This window comes from Papio anubis, chromosome 7, assembly GCF_008728515.1.
Source record: "Papio anubis isolate 15944 chromosome 7, Panubis1.0, whole genome shotgun sequence".
In the NCBI taxonomy this organism is placed as follows: Eukaryota; Metazoa; Chordata; class Mammalia; order Primates; family Cercopithecidae; genus Papio; species Papio anubis.
Window position 1 is genome coordinate 32,640,906 of NC_044982.1, and position 23,043 is coordinate 32,663,948.

The following is a 23,043-nucleotide window of genomic DNA, read 5'->3' on the forward strand; positions in this document are numbered from 1 at the left end:
TGTTTTGTTTTGTTTTGAGATGGAGTCTCACTCTGTTGCCCAGGGTGGAGTGGAGTGGGATGATCTCAGCTCACTGCAACCTCCGCCTCCTGGGTTCTCAATCTCCTGGCCTCATGATCCGCCCGCCTCGGCCTCCCAAAGTGCTGAGATTATAGGTGTGAGCCACTACTCCCGGCCCTGGTAGTGATATTTAATCCAATCCAACAACTATAGGCTGGGTTAAATAAAAGGTCATTATTGTCTATATTCCAAGTGGAATTAAATGTAGTCACAGAGACTCCTAACATTTTCCTTATATTTAAGGGAAATCACTTCTAAAAAACACACTAATCAGAATTGTGCTGTTCAGAGTTTCTTATTTCTTAGATGAAAAAAACTCATCAGTTATATTCATGTGATCGCAGCTAAAAAGTCAGTATTTTCTTTTTTTTTTTTTTTTTTACTCTAATGTGGCTTCATTTGAAATTTCTCAGATTCTACATTGTACTAATTGATTATGAATAACAAATTATAAATAAAAAACTCTTAAAGAGAAAAACTTGGCTTAAAAAAATCATTTCATATTTCCTTATAAGCCTTTGTCCTCTAGGTTGTAATGACTCTGACTTCCCACCTGTGATGGAAAGCCAAGAGTCACAAGGTCACTATGTTTACTCTTACATAAAAGATAGTACACATTGTGGCTAGGCTGCTTACTTCAAAAGGCAACCTATAGGTTTCCACACAAACAGAGGCACACATTTGCATTTGCATTAGTATAGTATGCATTTGTATGGATATTGATTTAAAAATTTATGTAATCTGCTAATGCTATTTATTACTCATTCCACTGATCCCTGAAGTCTCTTAACTAGTAGAGAAAATAACTGATTTAGCAAGAAGCAACATGGGGAAGGGTGACAACAATATGTGTTGTTTGATAAGAGAGACTCCTTACTGTGTCAGACTCTTGAGGTCCTTTTGGAATAGTGGGTAGCACCACTTTACCAGAAGAGTCTGATATTGGAATTTGCTGGGTGATGAAGATTTTATCTTGAAGCTTACTTTCATCCCTGTAATAATGACAAAATAACAGAGCCATCAACAACTGTACACACAGAAAACCTGGTTTAGAATAACAGACTTGTTATATTAACTTTCAATTAGCACATTCAAGATGCCCACAAGAACCATCATGTTGGGCTCATGTTTATTACTTTAGCAACTAGAGAGCTCTTACCCAAATTCCTTTGTTTCCCCACTGTCAGAAACAACATAGTCTGGAACTGGAGGCTTAGAACTCTGGTTGTATTTCCTGTGGTAGGTGAAAGTCAACAAAGATAATGAATGAGGCAGTGTCTCCTCATGCCTTCATATTTTTTTTCATATTTTAATTTTTTTTTATTTTGTATTTTTGTGGGTGATAGTAGGTATATGTATTTGTGGGGTACGTGAGATGTTTTGATACAGGCATGCAATGTGAAATAATCACATCATAGAGAATGAAGTATCCATCCCTTCAAGTATTTATCCTTTGTGTTACAATCCAATTATACTCTTTTAGTTATTTTAAAATGTACAACTGGCCAGGTGCAGTGGCTCATGCCTGTAATCCCAGCACTTTGGGAAGCCGATGTGAGTGGATCACCTGAGGTCAGAAGTTTGAGACCAGCCTGGCCAACATGGTGAAACCCTGTCTTTACTAAAAATACAAAATTAGGGCTGGGCACAGTGGCTGAGTGCCTGTAATCTCAGCACTTTAGGAGGCTGAGGCGGGCGGGTCACCTCAGGTCAGGAGTTCGAGACTGGCATGGCTAACATGGTGAAACTCCCATCTCTACAAAAAATACAAAAATTAGCCAGGCATGGCGGTGGCACCTGTAATCCCAGCTACTCGGGAGGCTGAGGCACGAGAATCACTTGAACCCAGGAAGCAGAGGTTGCAGTGAGCCGAGATTGCACCACTGCACTCCAGCCTGGGTGACAAAATGAGACTGCTTCTCAAAAAAAAAAAAAAAAATTAGCCAGGCCACATGTGGCACATGTCTGTAGTCTCAGCTACTCAGTAGACTCAGGTGGGAGGATCACTTGTGCCTGGGAAGTGGAGGTTACAGTGAGCTGTGATTGTGCCACTGCACTCTGGCCTGGGTGACAGAACAAGACCCCATCTCAAAAAAAAAAAAAAAATTTACTTATCTTTGCAAACCAATAAAATCTTAATATTGTTATGTTTATCTTCAGTTGCCACTCATTCAGCTGAGCAATATTGTAACTTCTTAGTAAGCACTACCTTAAACATCTAAGATGAATCTTTCCCCTCCCCCTGTAATTCCAATTCATCTTTCATTTTCATGCTCATTCATCTCCCACTCTTTATCTCTGGGAGCTGCAGTAGTTAAGCAGTAGGGCTTTTTATATTTTCTGGTCCTTTCCCATCCCTTTAGTTCTAAGTAAGAAAAATAAGTTCATTATTCCTATGTGGTTTCTAGATTTGATAACAACTTGGTATTTCAATGCAGAAATTGGGAGTTACCTAGAAGGACAGCCATTCATTTTTGCAAAGAGCAATCGCAAGACTTTTTCCTTCTGCTCCCAGGTCAAATCTCCAATATCCACATTTCCTTCAATATGTGTCCTGAAGAATTTCAGAGGAAAAAAATGCAAAAAGGAAAAATATCATCAAATAGGCTTCTCTTCTTTTTAAAAAATATATAATGTGTAAACATAAGATAAATTCCATACCATAATTGAATATTATGAAACAACTACAGGTCAGGCGTGGTAGCTCACACCTGTAATCCCAGGACTTTGGGAGGCCGAGGCAGGTGGATCATCTGAGGTCAGGAGTTCGAGACCAGCCTGGACAATGAGGTGAAAACCCATCTCTGCTAAAAATACAAAAATTAGCCAGGCATGGTGGCACATGCCTGTAGTCCCAGCTATTCAGGAGACTGAGGCAGGAGAATCACTTGAACCTGGGAGGCGGAGGTTGCAGTGAGTTGAGATCATGCCACTGTACTCCAGCCTTGGCAACAGAGTGAGACTCTGACTCAAAAAAAATAAAAAACTGTAATATAACATTATTTATCTAGAGACACACACAGACAAAAGGAACAAGAAAAAAAAAAAAGTTTTTTAGGCCAGGCACGGTGGCTCACACCTGTAATCCCAGCACTTTGGGAGGCCAAGGTGGGTGGATCATGAGGTCAGCAAATCAAGACCATCCTGGCTAACACAGTGAAACTCCATCTCTACTAAAAAATACAAAAAACTTAGCTGGGTGTGGTGGCGGGCGCCTGTAATCCCAGCTACTTGGGAGGCTGAGGGAGGAGAATGGTGTGAACCCCAGAGGCAGAGCTTGCAGTGAGCTGAGATCACGCCACTGCACTCCAGCCTGGGCGACAGAGCAAAGACTCCATCTCAAAAAAAAAAAAAAAAGGGAAAGAAAAAAGAAAATGAGCCAGACGTGGTGGCACGCGCCTGTAGTCCCAGCTACTCGGAAGGCTGAGGCAGGAGAATCGCTTACACCCAGGAGGTGGTTGCAGTGAGCTGAGATGGCATCACTGCACTCTGGCCTGGGCGACAGAGTGAGAATCTGTCTCAAAAAAAGAAAAAAAGTTATTTGGTGAAATTACTGACATGTTTTTCCATTAACATTTCTTTTTGTATTAAATATTTTACTGTGAAAACAGTGTAACAAAATTTTAAAAATAACGCATAACTTATGTAGTCTATTTTCTTACCTTCAAACAAAGCTGCAGGTAAGCTTTCCAGACAGGTCTCTATCTACACTACAACTTTCCCAGAGGATTCACAGTCTACTTTCTGTTTATAAAAGCTAACATGAGGCCTGGCACGGTGGCTCATGCCTGTAATCCCAGCACTTTGGGAGGCTAAGGTGGGCAGATCATGAGGTCAAGAGATCGAGACCATCCTGGCCAACATGGTGAAATAAAATACACACAAAGGGAACAAGATTAAAAAAAAGTTGTTTAGTCTCTACTAAAAATACAAAAATTAGCTGGGTGTGGTGACGGGCGCCTGTAGTCCCAGCTACTTGGGAGGCTGAGGCAGGAGAATTGCTTGAACCCCAGAGGCAGAGGTTGCAGTGAGCCGAGATCACGTCACTGCACTGCAGCCTGGCGACAGAGCGAGATTCCATCTCAAAATAATAATAATAATAATAATAATAATAATAAAAGCTAACATGTAGAGTACTGGTATTGTAAAAAATATTTTTGTGGCCAGGCGTGGTGGCTCACACCTGTAATCCCACCACTTTGGGAGGCCAAGGCAGGCAGATCACGAGGTCAGGAGATCGAGACCATCCTGGCTGACACGGTGAAACCCCATTTCTACTAAAAATACAAAAATTAGCCAGGTATAGTGGCACACGCCTGTAATCCCAGCTACTTGGGAGGCTGAGGCAGGAGAATTGCTTGAACCCTTGAGTCGGAGGTTACAGTGAGCCAAGATCACCACTGTACTCCAGCCTGGCAACAGAGCAAAACTCCGTCTCAAAAAAATGAATAAATTAATTAATTAAATTTAAAAGTCTAGGTTTCATCTTATGATTACCATATACTTCATTTTTAAAAAAATTTATGGCCGGGCACAGTGGCTCAAGCCTGTAATCCCAGCACTTTGGGAGGCCGAGACGGGCGGATCACAAGGTCAGGAGATCAAGACCATCCTGGCTAACACGGTGAAACCCCATCTCTACTAAAAAATACAAAAAAAAACTAGCCGGGCAAGGTGGCGGGCACCTGTAGTCCCAGCTACTCAGGAGGCTGAGGCAGGAGAATGGCGGAAACCCAGGAGGCGGAGCTTGCAGTGAGCCAAGATCCGGCCACTGTACTCCAATCTGGGCGACAGAGCGAGACTCCGTCTCAAAAAAAAAAAAAAAAAAAAAAAAATTATTTATTTATTTATTTATTTATTTATTTTTTTTTTTTTTTTGAGACAAGGTCTCACTCTGTTGCCAGGCTGGAATGCAATGGTATCATTATGGCTCACTGCAGCCTTGAACTCCTGGGCTCAAGCATTCCTCCCACCTCAGCCTCCCCAGTAGATGAGACTACAGACACATACCATCATGCCAGGCTACTTTTTGTTTTGTTTTTTTGTAGAGGTGGGGTCTCACTGTGTTGCCCAGGCTGGTCTTTAACTGCTGGACTCAAATGATCCTCTTGCCTCAGCCTCCCAAAGTGCTAGAATTACAGGCATGAGCCACCACACCCAGCCGATTACCATATACTTCAACTGTCATTTTCCAATCTACCATTTAAATAGATGGTGTAATTTTTTTTTTTTTTTTTTTTTGAGACAGAGTCTTGCTTTGCCACCCAGGCTGGAGTACAATGGCACAATCTTGGCTCATTGCAACCTCTGCCGCCCGGGTTCAAGCGATTCTCCTGCCTCAGCTTTCTGAGTAGCTGGGATTACAGGTGTGTGCCACCACGCCCGGCTAATTTTTGTATTTTTAGTAGAGACGGGGTTTCAGCATCTTGGTCAGGCTGGTCTTGAATTCCTGACCTCGTAATGCACCTGCCTTGATCTCCCAAAGTGCTAGGATTACAGACGTGAGCCACCATGCCTGGCCTACAAATAATTGTTATATTAATTTTTTTAATTATATGGTTGGATAGATATTATTACCTATGAATTTCATCTCAGGATAGTAAAGAAAATAGTACAAAATATTTCTGAAAGTATGCTTATCAAAAATGTTTAACTTGGCTGGGTGCAGTGGCTCACGCCTATAATTCCATCACTTTGAGAGGCTGAGGCAGGAGGATCACTTGAGGCCAGGAGTTCAAGACCAGTCTGGGCAACATAGTGAGACCCAGCTTTAAAAAAAAAAAAAAAAAAAATTTCACCTGAATCTAATCAGGCTTTTATAACAAATTTCCAATTTACGGGAAACAAAGGAACAAGTGAAAAGATATATAATGACCTTATATATCTTAAATAAAAAACAACCTATAGTACAAATAGTCTCCTTAACAAGACTTCTATCATGAGACAGAGGGGAATGTACTAAGAATACATCCAAAGCCCCACATGCTATGCTAAGCCTAGAGATTACAAAGATGAATAAGTCAGTTCCTGTCCTCAAGTAACCTACTGAGAAATCTATTCAATACTTGAATATTATAAAACTAAACTTTTCAGACTTCCTATTTCTGTAAAGCACACAAAAATAGCAGCAAAAAAGATGATAAAGTATTGCTAGTACCATTTTTCGGCCTCCAGAAGATCCTGATTCACACTATTGGTGCTGTGCTCTCTGCCATCAAATGTTCTGATTTTGGGATATTCTGTTCTTCCTGCACATGCTGCTCTCATTTTTAAATTGAAAGCAGCTTGTGCTATCTGCTTATAATGCTTCCTGCTAATTAGGATCTGTTGCTTCACTTGGTGTAGAGCATCTAAAAAGAATCTTTCCACTTCTGTTCTCTCATCCAGTATGTTCTTGGCCAGCTTCTTCACACGATTCATTTCCCTGTCCTTCATCTGAAGAAGGTGCTGCAGCTTGTCAATTTCTACCTGACCTGCTTGGTTCTCTATCATTGCGTGTTGCTGCAGTTTTAAAACTTCACTCTCAAACTCTTTGGTCATGTAACCCAGAGCAGTCTCCAAGTTTACTACCTTCTTCTGAAGGGTTTGGATTTGTGATCTCTGCTGGACAAGTTGCATAATCTTTTCCTTAATCAACAGATCATTGATCTCCTAAAAACAGAAAGAGAGGTGATTTTTTTTTTTTTTTTTTGAGATGGAGTCTTGCTCTGTCGCCCAGGCTGGAGTGCAGTGGCACGATCTCAGCTCACTGCAACCTCCATCTCCTGGGTTCAAGCAATTCTCCTACCTCAGGCTCCTGAGTAGCTGGGATTACAGGTGCCCACCACCACACCCAGCTAATTTTTGCATTCTTAGTAGAGACAGGGTTTCACCATGTTTGCCAAGCTGGTCTCGAATTCCTGACCTCAGGCTATCCGCCTGCCTTGGCTAGGATAACAGGCATGAGCCACTGTGCCCGGCCGATTTTTTTTTTTTTTAATCATTCCAGAACTTAGGAAGTTCCTCACTAATTTCCATTACTTCATGAGATTTGAGTTTTATGCCAGGCTGAGGTGATATTTTGGTATTTTATGTAGAGAGTAACAAACATCCTAGGATCCTTGTCGGGACTTGGGAAGGCAATCTACTAATTGTGAATTTTGCTAATTAAGAAACTTTCTTGCAGCCATAAAACAAGAATGAAGGGCTGAGCATGGTGGCTCATGCCTGTAATCCTGGAGCTTTGGAAGGCCAAGGTGGATAGATCACCTGAGGTCAGGAGTTCGAGATCAGCCTGGCCAACATAGCAAAACCCTGTCTCTACTAAAAAATACAAAAATTAGCTCGCCATGGTGGTGCATGCCTGTAGTACCAGCTACTCAGGAGGCTGAGTCAGGAGAATCACTTGAACCCAGGAGGTAGAGGTTGCAGTGAGCCAAGATCATGCCACTGCATTCTAGCCTGGGTGAGAATGAGACTCCATCTCTCTCTCTCTCTCTCTCTCTGTCTCTCTCTCTCTCTCCTTCTCTCTCTCTCTATATATATATACACATACACACATATATATAAACTATACAGCAAAACATTAATAACTATATTGGAAACTGTGGCATATCCTTGTTGCTTATACCAATATCTATTTTCCCTTTCCCTTTCCTCCTTAGTAGTAAAACCCCAACTTCATTCAGAAAGGCAGTTAAGTCCATCTGAAAATCCCCAGTCTCCCTTGAAGTTCAGCATAGCCATTTTCTAGTCAATGATATGTAAATAGAAATGTGTGTAGGACTTCCAGAAAGACCCCTTAAAGGAAAGGCACACTTTTTTCTTTTTTTCTTCCTTCCTGCTATTTAAAGGAATGGTTAGAGCTCCAGCATCCCCCACTGGGCTGTGAGGTAAGTTTGAGGATGTAAGCCAAGTGTTGCAGAGCAGAGTTAAGGAAGCTGAGTGTCTATTAACTTTGTGGCACTACCATTCCTGCTGAGGATTGCTTACCTCCAGGACTCCTTTAGGTGAAAGAATAAAAGTGTGGTGATGCCACTGATGTCAGGACTGTTACTCACAGCTAAATGTATTCCTAAGGGACTCAGGGACCAACTCTAGGCAAAGAAAAATGAATATTCTAAGGTAGTAGAGGATAAGGGTCTTATTTATGTTTCTGATATATTCTTTATAAAGTTGAGTCTAATGCTTCTTATAAGCATTATAAGATTGAGTATTTAACCTTTACAGATAAAAAAAGTACATCATCCAGACAGATGAAAAATGGTCTCATTGTCCTTATATATCATTATTACACTCAATTTTTGGTATTTATCAACCCAATCCTTAAATAAAGAAAAAAAGGACAGCAAGTCTAAATGAGAGGGAACCTTTTGATGTAAAAGTAAAGCATGACTCTCTTGCAACTTCTGGGAGTTTTTTTGTAGAGCGCCAGCTTCCTTCAGGTGATACGCCAGGGCTTTCTGGAGATAAACATTCTCTTTAAAAACATTTCTTCCAGCATCGTTCAATTGCCTGAAATAGATATAAGATCTCAAAACACAGGTCTAACTTTTAGATATTGCCAAAATAGCAAAATGATTGCTTTACCACCTGCACCCCCCAATATTAGCAATAGCGACCACCACTTATTTAGCTTATGGTGGGTACTCAATAGTTAGGTGGGAATCTTGTAATTTAAGTTCTTGCCCAATAAAAAAGTGAAAACGGCTGAATGCAGTGGCTCACATCTATAATCCCAGCACTTTGGGAGGTTGAGATGGGAGGATCACTTGAGTCTAGGAATTTGAGACCAGCCTAGGCAACACAGTGAGACCCAATCTCTAAGAAAATCTAAAAAATTAGCCAGACATGGTGGTTTGCACCTGTAGTCTGTTGCAGCTACTTAGGTAGCTGAGGAAGGAGAACCACTTGAGCCCAAGAAGTCAAGGCTACAGCAGAGAGCCATGACTCAACCAGTGACAGAACGAAACCCTGTCTCAAAAATAAATAAATCAATAAAGTGAAAAAGGATGGGTTACTTCTAGTCCAAGGCAGTTAAGAGCAGGTATGAGTCTCCCATGCTCTTTCCTGTCCACATGACTGGACATGAAAAACTCAAACATGGAAGAGGTGCAAGAAGGAAGCAGCGAGGTTCCTGAATCATCTCTGGAGGAGAGCTGCCAGACCCACATAGGATTGTTCCATGAACAAGAAATAAACCATTAAGACTTGAGAGTTAGATATACTTCCACTAATATACCTCATGACAGCCCTGGTTTTATTATCTATTTATTTTTATAAACTCAGATTACTAGGAGAAGTAAATTAGCCCTACTTTTAGATGAAGAAATTTAACTTCAAGAAAGTTAAGAAATGTGGCCTGGCGCAGTGGCTCACATCTGTAATCCCAACACTTGGGGGAGGCCAAGGCGGGTAGATTGCTCGAGCCCAGGAGTTCAAGACCAGCCCAGGCAATATGGCAAAACCCAGTCTCTACAAAAAATACAAAAATTAGCTGGGCGTGGTGGCACATGCCTGTAGTCCCAGCTACTCTGGAGGCTGACGTGGGAGGATCACTTGAGCCCAGGAGGTGGAGGATGCAGTGAACCACAATCGCGCCAATGTACTCCAGCCTGGGTGACAGAGCCAGACCCTGTCTCAAAAACAAAGAAACAAACAAAAAGGTAAGAAATCTTCCTAAGGTTAGTTAGCATACATGTTGAGAACCAAAGTCAAATTCAGGCTGGGCACAGTGGCTCATGCCTGTAATCCCAATACTTTGGAAGGCCGAGGTGGGTGAATCACTTGAGGTCAGGAGTTCAAGACCAGCCTGGCCAAGATGGTGAAACCCTGTCTCTACTAAAAATACAACAATTAGCTGGGTGTGGTGGCAGGTGCCTGTAATCCCAGCTACTCAGGAGGCTGAGACATGAGAATCACCTGAACTTGGGAGGCAGAGGTTGCAGTGAGCCAAGATCATGCCGCTGCACTCCAGTCTGGGTGACAGAGTGAGACTCCACCTCAAAAAAATAAATTAAATAAATAAATAAATAAGTTCAAAGCCCAGGTTCTTTCCACCACACCTTGCTGCCACAGAAAGAATGGAGGAGAAAGGGGTAGGAGTACACAAAGAGAAACAAACAGTGAGGGACAGTAGACCAGAAAATTTGAAGCAAGTAAGCCAGAACAGAAGGGGGAAGACAAGAAGGTAAGAAGAAAACAGACCAGCAAAGAGGCCAGAGAGGCTATCAGAGTCAGAAAGGAGGCAGCAGTCTCTTACACAACAGCCTCATGGTGGGCTCTCTCTGCCAGCATTATTATCTTCTTTTCAGCCTCTTGTTCTAGTCGGTGCTAAAAAAGAAAATGGGCTGCTTAAATAGTTATGCCTCTAACAACAAATTTTACTCATCAAAAAGTATTTTAGAATGTCAAATAAAAAACTCCTATCCCCATGACCTGAAAGAAGAACTCCCAAGCACTGGTGGAGGAGCCAACAAAGAGGACAGTGTAAACACAGGAACCTTAGGGTACCGCCCCATTTCCCCACTTAAGCAAGCAATATGACATATAAGTAGGGGAGAAAAATCACTTCCATATTGGAAAGCAGAGCCAGGAGGAATTTCTGCTAAATGCACTGAAATGAGAGTTATTCATTTATTCATTCAGGAATGGAAGCCCTCAGGACTAGGCTGTTCTCAGTAGCCTCTCCCTCTACTCCACCCTAATCTTAATTTCTTTTTTACTTGGTGTAGAAAATAAAAATTAGAAGTGCTTGGTCAGTCTACAAAACACAAGGAGCATTGGCCGGGCACGGTGGCTCACGTCTGTAATCCCAACACTTTGGGAGGCCGAGGCGGGTGGATCACCTGAGGTCAGGAGTTCAAGACCAGTCTGACCAACATGGAGAAACCTCATCTCTACTAAATATACAAAATTACCCGGGTGTGGTGGCACATGCCTGTAATCCCAGCTACTCGGTAGGCCGAGGCAGGAGGATCACTTGACCCCGGGAGGCAGAGGTTGCGATGAGCCGAGATCGCGCCACTGCACTCCAGGCTGGGCAACAAGAGCGAAACTCCATCTCAAGAAAATAAATAAATAAATAAATAATAAAAGAATAATATGTGCACTAATAATTACCAGATTGTTTTAGATACTGAAATTCTGTGGTGAACAAAACAGACAAGGTCCCTGATCTCATGAAGCTTATATTCTAGGGTGAAATCTAAACAATAAGCAATAATTATCATATTTTGAGCATTTACTATGTGCCAGGAACAGTTTTAAGAACATTACATGTATCATTTATCTGTCACAGCAACCCTGTAATATAGATACTACTATTATGCCCAAAAGCAGGGACTAAGGAAACAGAAAAAGAAAGGTTGGCCAGGCGTGCTGGCTCATGTTTGTAATCCTAGCACTTTGGGAGGCCAAGGTGGGATGACTGGAGCTCAGGAGTTAGAACCCAGCTCTAGGACTCCCCATCTCTGGGAGTCTCCCTCTGTTGCCCAGGCTGGAGTACGATGGCGTGATCTCGGCTCACTGCAACCTCTGCCTCCCGGGTTCGATTGATTCTTTCACCTCACCCTCCCGAGTACCTGGGATTACAGGCACCTACCACCATGCCCAGCTAATATTTGTATTTTTGTAGAGACAGAGTTTCAGCATGTTGGCCAGGCTGGTCTTAAACTCCTGACCTCAGGTGATCCACCTGCCTCAGCCTCCCAAAGTGCTGGGATTACAGGCGTGAGCTACCATGCCCAGCCAAAAAACAATTTTTTTAAATTAGGCATGGTGGTGTGTACCTGTGGTCCTGCTACTCGGAAGACTGAGACAGGAGGATTGTATGAGACTGGGAGGTGGAGGCTGCAGTGAGCCATGATTGTGCCACTGCACTCCAGCCTGGGTGACTCTGTCTTTAAAAAAAAAAAAAAAAAGAGAAGAGGTTGGTGACTTGCCCAAAGTCACAAAGCTAGTAAGTGGCAGAGCAGGGATTTATATGCAGGCAATCTGATGCTATACAGTCTCCTAACAAGTAAACAAATAAAAATAATTTATAGACTGTGATAAATGCTATCAATAAAATAAATGGGGTAATAAGGTAGATAGTAACTAGAGGAGGTCATTTTATTATTTATTTATTCTTATTTTTGAGACAGAGTCTCATTCTGTCACCCAGGCTGGAGTGCAGTGGCACGATCTCGGCTCACTGCAACATCTGTCTCCCGAGTTCAGGTGATTCTCATGTCTCAGCCTCTGGAGTACCTGGGACTACAGGCGTGCACCACCATGCCCAGCTAATTTTTGTATTTTTAGTAGAGAAAGGGTTTCACTATGTTGACCAGGCTGGTCACAAACTCCTGTCCTCAAGTGATCCACCAGCCTTGGCCTCCCAAAGTGCTAGGATTATAGGCGTGAGCCACTGTGCCCAGCCTCATTTTAGATTAGAGTTTAGGAAATCTCTCTCTAAAGAAATGATATTTGAGCTCTAAATAAGAATGATCCAGAGCTGGAGGAACAGCATGCCAGAAAGAGGGACTAGCAATATAAAAATATGGATGTAGAGGCCAGGAGTGGTGGCTCATGCCTATAATCCTACACTTTGGGAGGCCGAAGTGGGCAGGTCACCTGAGGTCAGGAGTTCGAGACCAGCCTGGCCAACATGGTGAAACCCCGTCTCTACTAAAAATACAAAAATTAGCTACTCAGGAGGCTGAGGCAGGAGAATCAACTGAACCCAGGAGGCAGAGGTTGCAGTGAGTCGAGATCATGCCACTGCACTCCAGCCTGGGTGACAGAGTGAGACTCTGTCTTAAAATATGTGTGTGTGTGTGTGTGTGTGTGTGTATGTAGGACAGGGCTTTGTGATTCAAAGAACAGAAAGAAATAAATGGGAAAATCAAACAAACACCAATGACCTGGGAAATCCTTTATATGGCCGGTTGGGGCATGCTGAGGTATGAAGTAAGTGAACAGGCCTATTGGAAAGCCCAATGCCATGAAGCAGCAGCACCAGGGCTCAAACCAGCACAGGAGAAATATCCACAAAGTTTACACCTAACATGGGAAAGCAGACCCTACTGTGATGTGAACATTCATTCCCATCCTTCTTTTTCCTTCCCAGCTTCCACTAGTGGCGAGGAAAACAAAACATTCACTTTCCCAGTAGTGTGTGTGTGTGTGTGTGTGTGTGTGTGTGTGTGTGTGTGTGTGTATGTGTGTATGTATGTATGAGAGAGAGAGAAACAGAAAGAGAGAGAGAGAGAGAGAGAGAGAACAGGGCCTTGCTCTGTCATCCAGGCTGGAATACAGTGACACAATCATGGATAATTGCAGCCCCGAATTACTGGGCTCAAGCAATCCTCGAGCCTCAGTCTCCACAGTAGGTGGAACGACAGTGTGTGCCACCCAGCATTCTTTATAACATGGTTCTGGTCAGTGATATGTAAGATGAAATGTGCTAGCGGCTTCTGGGAAAGTTGTTATGGCTTCCAGATAAAAGGGACAGACACAGCTGGAGTCTCCCTTCTTGTCTTGAACACAAAGCTTCAAACTGCAGTAACTGTCTTGTAACCATGAAGGAAAGATCAGCAGCCATCTGCTCTCATATATAAAAATCATGTTTACATAAGCACTGTTACTTAGGTATTCTGTAAACTGATCAACTCTTTCTAACCTTTACTTTCTACACCAAGTAGAAAAGAGATCAAGATTAGGGTGGAATAGGCTCCTGAGAACAGCCTATTCCTGAGGGCTTCCATTCCTGACAGTGCCAGGGAGGGTCTCAGAGGGAAAGCACCAGGGTGCTGCTCTTGCCCCATTTCTTCCTGGTTATTCTATACACAAACTGGAAACCTAGAGCCACTTTCTATAGCAATTCCTTTTATCTAAACCCCATAGGAGCAGGGCATGGTGGCTCATGCCTGTAATCCCAACACTTTGGGAGGTCAAGGTGGAAGGACTGCTGGAGCCCGGGAGTTTGAGACCAGCAACACAGTGAGACCCCATTTCAGTTTGTTGTTGTTGTTGTTGTTATTTGAGACAGTCTCGCTTTATCACCCAGGATGGAGTGCAGTGGAGTAGTCTTGGTTCACTGCAACCACTGCCTCCAGGGTTCAAGCAATTCTCCTGCCTCAGCCTCCTGAGTAGCTGGGATTACAGGTGCACACCACCATGCCTGGCTAATTTTTGTATTTTTAGTAGAGATGAGGTTTCACCATGTTGGCTAGGCTGGTCTCAAACTCCTGGCCTCAAGTGATCCACCCACCCTGGCCTCCCAAAGTGCTGGGATTACAGGTGTGAGCCACCATGCCAGGCCCAGCAAGACCTCATTTCTACAAAAAATAAAAATTAGCTAGGTGTGATGATACATGCCTGTAGCCCCAACTACTTAGGAGGCTGAGGTAGGAGGATTGCTTGAATCCAGTAGGTGGAGGTCAAGGCTGCAGTGAGCTGTGATTGCGCCACTGCACTCCAGCCTGGGCGACAGAACAAGACCCTGTCTCAAACAAACAAACAAACAAACAAGTAACCAAACAAAACCTCATTTGCCCCACCCTCAAGTGCCTACATTCCTACCAATTTCTGAAAGAATCTATTTAATTCTTCCCTAAGAATAAAAAATTAAAGAAAAGATGAAAGAACCACCACGAGTCCTCTGAAAGGATTGGGTAGAAGTGTTCCAATGTACTTCCCACAATTTGGAGAGTTAACTTCAGAAACACAGAAAAAGTTGGAAGCTGTGTTGTGCTAAGGAACTTTTTTTTTTTTTTTTTTAGAAGGAGTCTTGCTCTACCACCCAGGATGGAGTGCAGTGGTGCAATCTCGCCTCACTGCAACCTCTGCCTCCTAAGTTCAAGCAATTCTCCTGCCTCAGCCTCCTGAGTAGCTGGGACTACAGGCACGTGCCACCACGCCTGGCTAATTTTTGTATTTTTGTAGAGATAGGATCAGGCTGGTCTCAAACTCCTGACCTCAGATGATCCACCTACCTCGGCCTCCCAAAATGCTGGGATTACAGGCATGAACCACCGTGCCCAGCCTAAGCAACATTTTTTATTAGCGTCTTTACCTCAGCTTGACTAAGGAAACATCTTTGCACACATATGAGAGTGACTTCTCCACTCCCATCTTCCCTATATAATGGAGTACATTCCCTATATAATGGAGTCTTACCAGGGGAGTATCAAGCTGAGGGAGACATGTCCCAAAGCCTTCAGAAGAGGACAAGAATTTCTGAATGGGAATGAAAACAAGGACTAGGTATTGAGATTTCTAGAAGGTTTTATTTTCCCTGATTTTATTGTGCTATAATTTAGTAACAATCTTCTAATCTTTTTTTTTTTTTTTTGAGACCGAGTCTGGCTCTGTGGCCCAGGCTGGAGTGCAGTGGCACGATCTCAGCTCACTGCAAGCTCCAGCTCCCGGGTTCACGCCATTCTCCTGCCTCAGCCTCCCGAGTAGCTGGGACTACAGGCGCCCGCCACCACGCCCGGCTAATTTTTTGTATTTTTTAGTAGAGATGGGGTTTCACCTTGTTAGCCAGGATGGTCTCGATCTCCTGACCTCATGATCCGCCCGTCTCGGCCTCCCAAAGTGCTGGGATTACAGGCTTGAGCCACCGCGCCCGGCCTACAATCTTCTAATCTTATATTAAGATACCAAATGGAAGGTTGATGTTTCAGAATGCATATAAATATACTTATGTTGCTCTAGTAAACAAAACATTTTAAATTAACCCTAATAATCTGTACCTTTTCTTCAAAAAATCTGCTTTCCAGTCTTCTAAGAGTCTCCTGATGTATCCGCTCTGTGTTTCTTAAATTCTCCTTCAGCTAAAATTAAAATAACAAACAAAAATGGTCAATAGAAAATAGGGTTCATTGGGCATATACTCAGAAATTACCAGTAAGGAAACGTTTTCTGTTATACATTACCTCTTAATCCTGAACACACAGAAAAAAATCTGTGTTCCTGCCTCTGAGTATCAAATTTCCCTCAATCTTCTACAGATTGATAACATTAGTACAGTAGTCCCCCTTATGTGCAGTTTCACTTTTTGCAGTTTCAGATAACTGCAGTCAACGATGGTTCAAAAATATTAGGAGGCTGAGCACGGTGGCTCACACCTGTAATCCCAGCACTTTGGGAGGCTAAGGTGGGCAGATTGCTTGAAGAAGTTTGAGACCAGACTGGGCAACATGGCTAAACCCTGTCTACAAAAAATACAAAAATTAGCTGAATGTGGTGGTGCACACCTATAGTTCCAGCTACTCCAGAACTGAGGCTGAGGTGGGAGAATCATTTGGGCCCAGGAGGCAGAGACTGCAGTGAGCCCAGATTGCTCCAACCTGGGCAACAGAGCGAGATTAGTCTTTAAAAAAAAAAAAAAAAAGATGTTTTGGAAGAGAGAGAGAGAGACAACATTAACAAGACTTTCAAAATTAGTATCAACATACAAGTTTATAAAAATATCTACTATCCCACGGTATGTGGAGATGGATTTTTCATCTACCATTAGACTCCCTCAAAAATCTATAAATTAATAAAGCTTTCAAAAGGTAAGTAGGCAGCACACATCACAAACCTTTAAAAGTTCATGTTCATTAAACCATAAATTCTACTAAGAAGTTATCCTAAAAACTAAAGATATAGGCCGGGTACAGTGGCTCACACCTGCAATCTCAGCACTTTGGGAGGCCGAGGCAGAGGATCACCTGAGGTCAGGAGTTCAAGACCAGTCTGACCAACATGGTGAAACCCCCATCTCTACTAAATACAAAAAAAAAATTAGCCGGGCGTGGTGCCACATGCCTGTAATCCCAGCTACTTGGGAGGCTGAGGCAGAAGAATTGCTTGAACCCAGGAGGCGGAAGTTGCAGTAAGCCAATTGTGCCATTGCACTCCAACCTGGGCAATAAAAGTGAAACTCCGTCTCATAAAAACAAAAACAAAACTAAAGATATAGAAAAAGATTTCATTCCTTAGATGATCCCCACAGTTTATAATAGTGAAAATTAGGAAAAAGTCCAAATGTCCAACAGCAAGCAACCAATCAATAAATTAAGATGTATCTACCCAATGGAATTCCATGCATCTATTGAAAAAATTTTGTAGAAAATGTTTAATGGCATTGAAAAATGTTCACAATATATAAAGTGAAAAATCAGATTAACAATTTATATCATGACTTCACTTTTATAAAAATAACACATAGTTATTTTTAGATGTTTCTATAGCAGAGGAAAAAAGAAACTATACAATGGTTACATGGTGTAATTATAAGGGATGGAGTATTTTTATTTTCTAATTTTATCAGCCAAACTAAATTTGCTGTAATGAGTGTTATCATTTTGTCAAAAGAAGATTAAAACTATTTTAAAAATAATAACTGCAATCTAACAACATATGCAATATATGCTTCTTCTGTTAATCAGGTATATGGAAATCATTTTTTAATTTTTCATTTCTTTCTTTTTCTTTCCTTTTTCTGGAGACAGGATCTGGCTCTGTTGCCCAGGTTGGAGTGCAGTGATTTTTTTGTAGAGATGGTGTTTTGCCACGTGGCCTAGGCTGGTCTTGAACTCCTGGGCTCAAGTGTTCTTCCCACCTTAGCCTCTGAAAGTGCTGTTATTACAGGCATGAGCCACTGTGCCCAGCCAGAAATAATTTTTTTCTTTAAAACATATCTTGAATACCTTTTGAGAATCTCAATTTAACAGTTCTCTTTGTAATTTGTATAATGAATTCTATATACGCAGTATAATTAATTTTCTTCCCTAATGTATACCTCCTAATTTAAAATTCATGGGCCTTCACACCTGCCACAATTCTGCTACATTTGGGATTTCACAGAACTACCTTATTTTTTCCCATAATCCAATATCTTTTGAATTTTAAGTCTTCCTCAACGGCCCACTTTGAAAGGTCTGAAATCTATTTCTCCACTAGGTGGCAACACTGTTCTTAAAAAAAATTATATCATGGCCTACTTGAATATGCACAACTAGTTCTTAATTCATTTTGATTCAGAATGTATACCTGTACATAGGCTATTTTAAGAGTTTGTGAAAAGTTAATTATGTTGATTCAATCTACAGCATTTTCATATAAAACATAACTTGTATTCCTTCCAGAAAAGTTGACATTCCTTCATTTATGTTTTTAACAAAAGACTCACTCAGCATTTAAGGAAGATTGATTCAACGTTACTGTGTATCTTGTATTTCAATGAATACAAAGGACAACACTATTCATGTCTTAAATGAGTGCAATCTATTAGGGGAGATAAGATAAATGATAAATAAATGTAATATCAAGACAATATCTTTAGGTACATAAAAAGACAAGATAAAAAAGACAGAATGGGGCTAAGTGGTATAAAACAGATAGAAAATGCTATGGAAACACACAGAAAAGAAAATTATTACTTTTTTTTTTTTGAAATGGAGTTTTGCTCTTGTTGCCCAGGCTGGAGTGCAATGGTGCGATCTCAGCTCACTGCAACCTCTGCCTCCCAGGTTCAAGTGATTCTCCTGCCTCATCCTCCCAAGTAGCTGGGATTACAGGCATGTGTCATACCAGGCCCAGCTAATTTTGTATTTTTAGTAGAGACAGGGTTTCTCCATGTTGGTCAGGCTGGTCTCGAACTCCAGACCTCAGGTGATCCACCTGCCTTGGCCTCCCAAAGTGCTGGGATTACAGGCATCAGCCACCACACCTGGCCGAAAATTATTACTTTGAAACAGGACTCTAGGGGAAGGCTTCATGGAGAACATGAATTTGAGCTGAGACTTTGAAAGACAGGTGGCTGGGCACCTGAAAGACATGGTGGCTTATGCCTATAAGCCTAGCACTTTGGGAGGCCCAGGCAGGCAGACTGTTTGAGCCCTGGAGTTTGAGACCAGCCTCGGCAAGAGCGAAACCCCATCTCAAAAAAAAAAAAAAAAAAAAAGAAAAAGAAAGATAATATTTTAATGGGCAAAGACCTACCAGGAATATATTCCAGATAAAAACAGTGTGAACAATGTAACAAAGAGACAAGATTTCAGGGATTAATGAATACCCATTTTGGGTGAATTAAAGGAAGTATGGAGGTGGGTGGGTGATGTAGTAAAAGGAGATAATAATGTTCCCAGACAGGTACAGGGTCTTGACTTTAACATTAAGGTGTGTGGACAATATTCTGTTTACAGTGGAGGAACACGAAAGACAGCTCTTCTTTATTTTATTTTTTTATTTTTATTTGAGACAGAGTCTCACTCTGTTACCCAGGCTGGAGTGCAGTGGTGTGATCTTGGCTCACTGTAACCTCCGCCTCCCAGGTTCAAGCAATTCTCCTGCCTCAGCCTCTGGAGAGCTGGGACTACAGGCACATGCCACCATGCCCAACTAATTTTTCTATTTTTTAGTAGAGACAGGGTTTCACCATGTTGGACAGGCTGGTCTCAAATCTCAGATGATCCACCTGCCTCGGCCTCCCAAAGTGCTAGGATTACAGGTGTGAGCCACTGTGCCCCACCTAAAGACAACTCTTGAAGGACATGATCAGAACTGTGATATTTTAGGCCAGGTACGGTGGCTCATGCCCGTAACCCCAGCACTTTGGGAGGCCGAGGCAAGCGGATCACCTGAGGCCAGGAGTTCTTGACCAGCCTGGCCAACATGGAGAAACCTCCTCTCTACTAAAAATACAAAAAATTAGCTTAGCATGGTGACATGCACCTACAGTCCCTGTTACTTGGGAGGCTGAGCACCAAAATCGCTTGAACCCAGTGGGTGAAGGTTGCAGTGAGCCGAGATCGCGCCACTGCACTCTAGCGTGGGCAACACAGCAAGACTCCATCTCAGGCCGGGCGCGGTGGCTCAAGCCTGTAATCCTAGCACTTTGGGAGGCCGAGACGGGCGGATCACGAGGTCAGAAGATCGAGACCATCCTGGCTAACACGGTGAAACCCCGTCTCTACTAAAAAATACAAAAAACTAGCCGGGCAAGGTGGCGGGCGCCTGTAGTCCCAGCTACTCGGGAGGCTGAGGCAGGAGAATGGCGTAAACCCGGGAGGCGGAGCTTGCAGTGAGCTGAGATCCGGCCACTGCACTCCAGCCCAGGCGACAGAGCCAGACTCCGTCTCAAAAAAAAAAAAAAAGACTCCATCAAAAAAAAAAAAAAAAAGAACTGTGATAATTTTAAAAGTATTTCTGTAGCTGTGTATACACTGGACCGTAGTGGTATGGTAGTTTTAAAATATGTCTACAAGTTCTTTGGCACTCTTCCCTTCAAATAATGGAACCTAATTCCCCACTGCTAGGAATGTAGGCCAGACTTAAGGATTCACTTTTAACTATTAATAATAAAATATGGTAGAAGTAATGCTATGTGACTTTGAAGGCTAGGTCATGAAAAAGATAGCTTCTGTCTAGATCTTGCTCAGATTATGCACTCTGGGTGAAGTCATCCACCAAGTCATGAGAACACTCAACCAGTTTATAAAAGGGCCCATATGCGCTAAGCGTAGTGGCTCACGCCTGTAATCCAAGCACTTTGGGAGGCCGAGGTGGCCAGAACACTTGAGGTCAGGAGTTCCAGACCAGCCTTACCAACACGGTGAAACCCTGACTGTACTAAAAAAAAAAAATATATATATATATATATATATATATATATATATATATATACAAAAATTAGCTGGGGGTGTTGGCGTACACCTGTAATCCCAGTTACTGGGGAGGCTGAGGCAGCCAGAATCGCTTGAACCCAGGAGGCGGAGGTTGCAGGGAGCTGCGATCGTGCCACTGCACTCCAGCCTGGGTGATGGAGTAAGACCCCGTGTCAAAAAAAAAAAAAAAAAAAAAAAGGCTCATAGGAGGAGAGGTCTCCCACTAATCACCAGCACCAACTTAACAGTCACTTGAGTGTGCCTCCTTGGAAGCAGATCCTCAAGCTCCAATCAAGCCTTAAGACAGATGACTGTAACCTGTGCTATACTAAAGTATTTCCTCCAGAGAAATCAGCAAATGCTACAAATCAAGACCTTTTTTTTTAACAGAGAGCTGCACACCAGTTTATATAATTTTTACCATGTGACATGCTATTTTATGCACTTTACATATATTAACTCATTTAATCCTATAACAATTCTATGAAATAGTAACTCTTATTTTATTTTACTTTATTTTTGAGACATGGTTTCATTCTGTCACCCAGGCTGGAGTGCAGTAGTGCAATCACAGCACACTGCAGCCTCAATCTCCTGGGCTCAAGTGATCCTCCCACCTCAGCCTCCCAAGTTGCTGGAACTACAGGCATGAGCTACCATGTCTGGCTAATTTTAAAAAATTTTTTGTAGAGGTGGGATTTCACTATGTTGCCTAGGCTAGTCTTGAACTCCTGGCCTCCAAAGTGCTGGGATTACAGGCATAAGCCACTATGCCTGGCTGAGATACTAACTCTTACTATCCCATTTTACAGATAAGAAAACCAAGGTATAGAAAAGTTAAGTAACTTCCTATAGTTACGAAGCTGATTTCAGCTACTTGTTCCTGGCACTCACCTGTGCCACTTATTGAATTATCAGTAATGTAATAAAACTATATTCCAAGCCAAGGAAAGTAAGAGAAAGAGCACAGCAAGGTAACATAAATTTTCTGAAAGTACTCAGTGTTTCTCACCCCACTGACCCCTACCATAGAGCCTTCTAAATTTCTCTAAAACTATCATTCATCAGCCTAAACATTTTTATTTAGAAGTCTGCTACTTTTTCCCTGAGGTTTTGTAAGAACTTGTAGTTTGTTTCTTACTGAAGTCAATCCATAGGGTTACCTGCTGATAAACACAGGAGGATGTCTTGGCTGAGATTTGGTGAGTTCCCAAAGAAATCAGTGCTTAGAAAAAGAGAAGTCTAAAGTCAAGACCTTTGGCATCCAGTCTGTCTTCTCCTTTTTCTCTCAAATAATTTCTAAAATGTCAAAGAGAATTCTTTGCTGTCTCACAGGAGTAAATGTTTGCGAAGGCTTCTGTAGGCATTAAATAGTTAATTCTAATTTCCTTTTTGTAAAAAAGGAATGAAACTTACATCATCTAACTCTCTCTCCACTTGGATTTTTCTCCTCTGGAATTGTCTTACTGCTTTCAGCTCTGTGTGAATCATGCCAATTTCTTTGGCTTTTTGATGGAACTGTCCCTCTAGTTCATTGATTTGCCTGGTATACTTTTGTTCCTGTATTCAAAAAAGAGGTAAACGAGTTAGGAAAAAGAACAGAAGTCCCACAGAGTCATGTTTCATTTGAAGCCTTAATCCATTTGCATATCTTCTTTGAAGAAATACCCCCTTTTATTTTTTTTCTATTTGTATTTTATTATTATTATTTTTTTGAGATGGAGTCTGACTCTGTCGCCCAGGCTGGAGTGTAGTGGTGTGCTCTCAGCTCACTGCAACCTCTGCCCTCCCAGGTTCAAGCAATTCTCCCTGCCTCAGCCTCCCGAGTAGCTGGGATTACAGCTGCCTGCCACCATGCCCAGCTAATTTTTGTATTTTTTAGTAGAGACAGGGTTTCACAATGTTGGTCAGGCTGGTCTTGAACTCCTGACCTCAGGTGATCCACCCGCCTTGGCCTCCCAAAGTACTGAGATTACAGGCATGAGCCACCATGCCCAGCCCTCCTTTTATTTTTGCATAAAGTTTTCATTTCTGTAAAAAGATACCATTTGTGTTGAATAAGAAAAAATTTTTGAAAAGTTTCTATATAAGCTGATTGTATAGAAAGGAAAAAATGCAGATGTTTATTAAAAAGGGATATGAGAAGAGTAAATACATCTTTTATCTCTAATATAAATAACATCCCAAACTAGTTAAAATTAATTAGCTAGGAGTCAAAGGGAGAGTGGTAAATATCCCTAATAAATAAAGAGGAAGGGAGGAGGAAGGAGGAGGATGAGGAAGGAGGAGGAGGGAGAAAAGGGGAAAGAGATATAAAAGAAGAGAGGAAGAGAAGGAGAAACAGGAGGAGGAGAGGGAAGAGAAA

The 23,043-nt window shown here is 42.1% G+C and overlaps 1 protein-coding gene across 4 annotated transcripts in view; it reads right to left on the reverse strand.

The window, feature by feature from the left end:
• The window catches only part of BBOF1 (basal body orientation factor 1), a 46,421-nt gene that overhangs the window by 8,099 nt on the left and 15,279 nt on the right, over positions 1 to 23,043 (reverse strand). For 3 of the 4 annotated variants that reach the window (XM_009211946.4, XM_021941373.2, XM_009211947.3), the window contains 8 exons: positions 22,095 to 22,238; positions 15,777 to 15,857; positions 10,301 to 10,371; positions 8,409 to 8,553; positions 6,218 to 6,711; positions 2,513 to 2,614; positions 1,220 to 1,294; positions 394 to 1,052 (listed from right to left, as the gene is read on the reverse strand). In XM_009211946.4, coding sequence (XP_009210210.2) covers positions 872 to 1,052; positions 1,220 to 1,294; positions 2,513 to 2,614; positions 6,218 to 6,711; positions 8,409 to 8,553; positions 10,301 to 10,371; positions 15,777 to 15,857; positions 22,095 to 22,238 — 1,293 coding nt within the window. In that variant the 3' untranslated portion in view covers positions 394 to 871. Of the gene's footprint in view, positions 1 to 393; positions 1,053 to 1,219; positions 1,295 to 2,512; positions 2,615 to 6,217; positions 6,712 to 8,408; positions 8,554 to 10,300; positions 10,372 to 15,776; positions 15,858 to 22,094; positions 22,239 to 23,043 lie in introns of those variants that run through there. The other variant, XM_003902041.4, reaches the window with a different exon arrangement.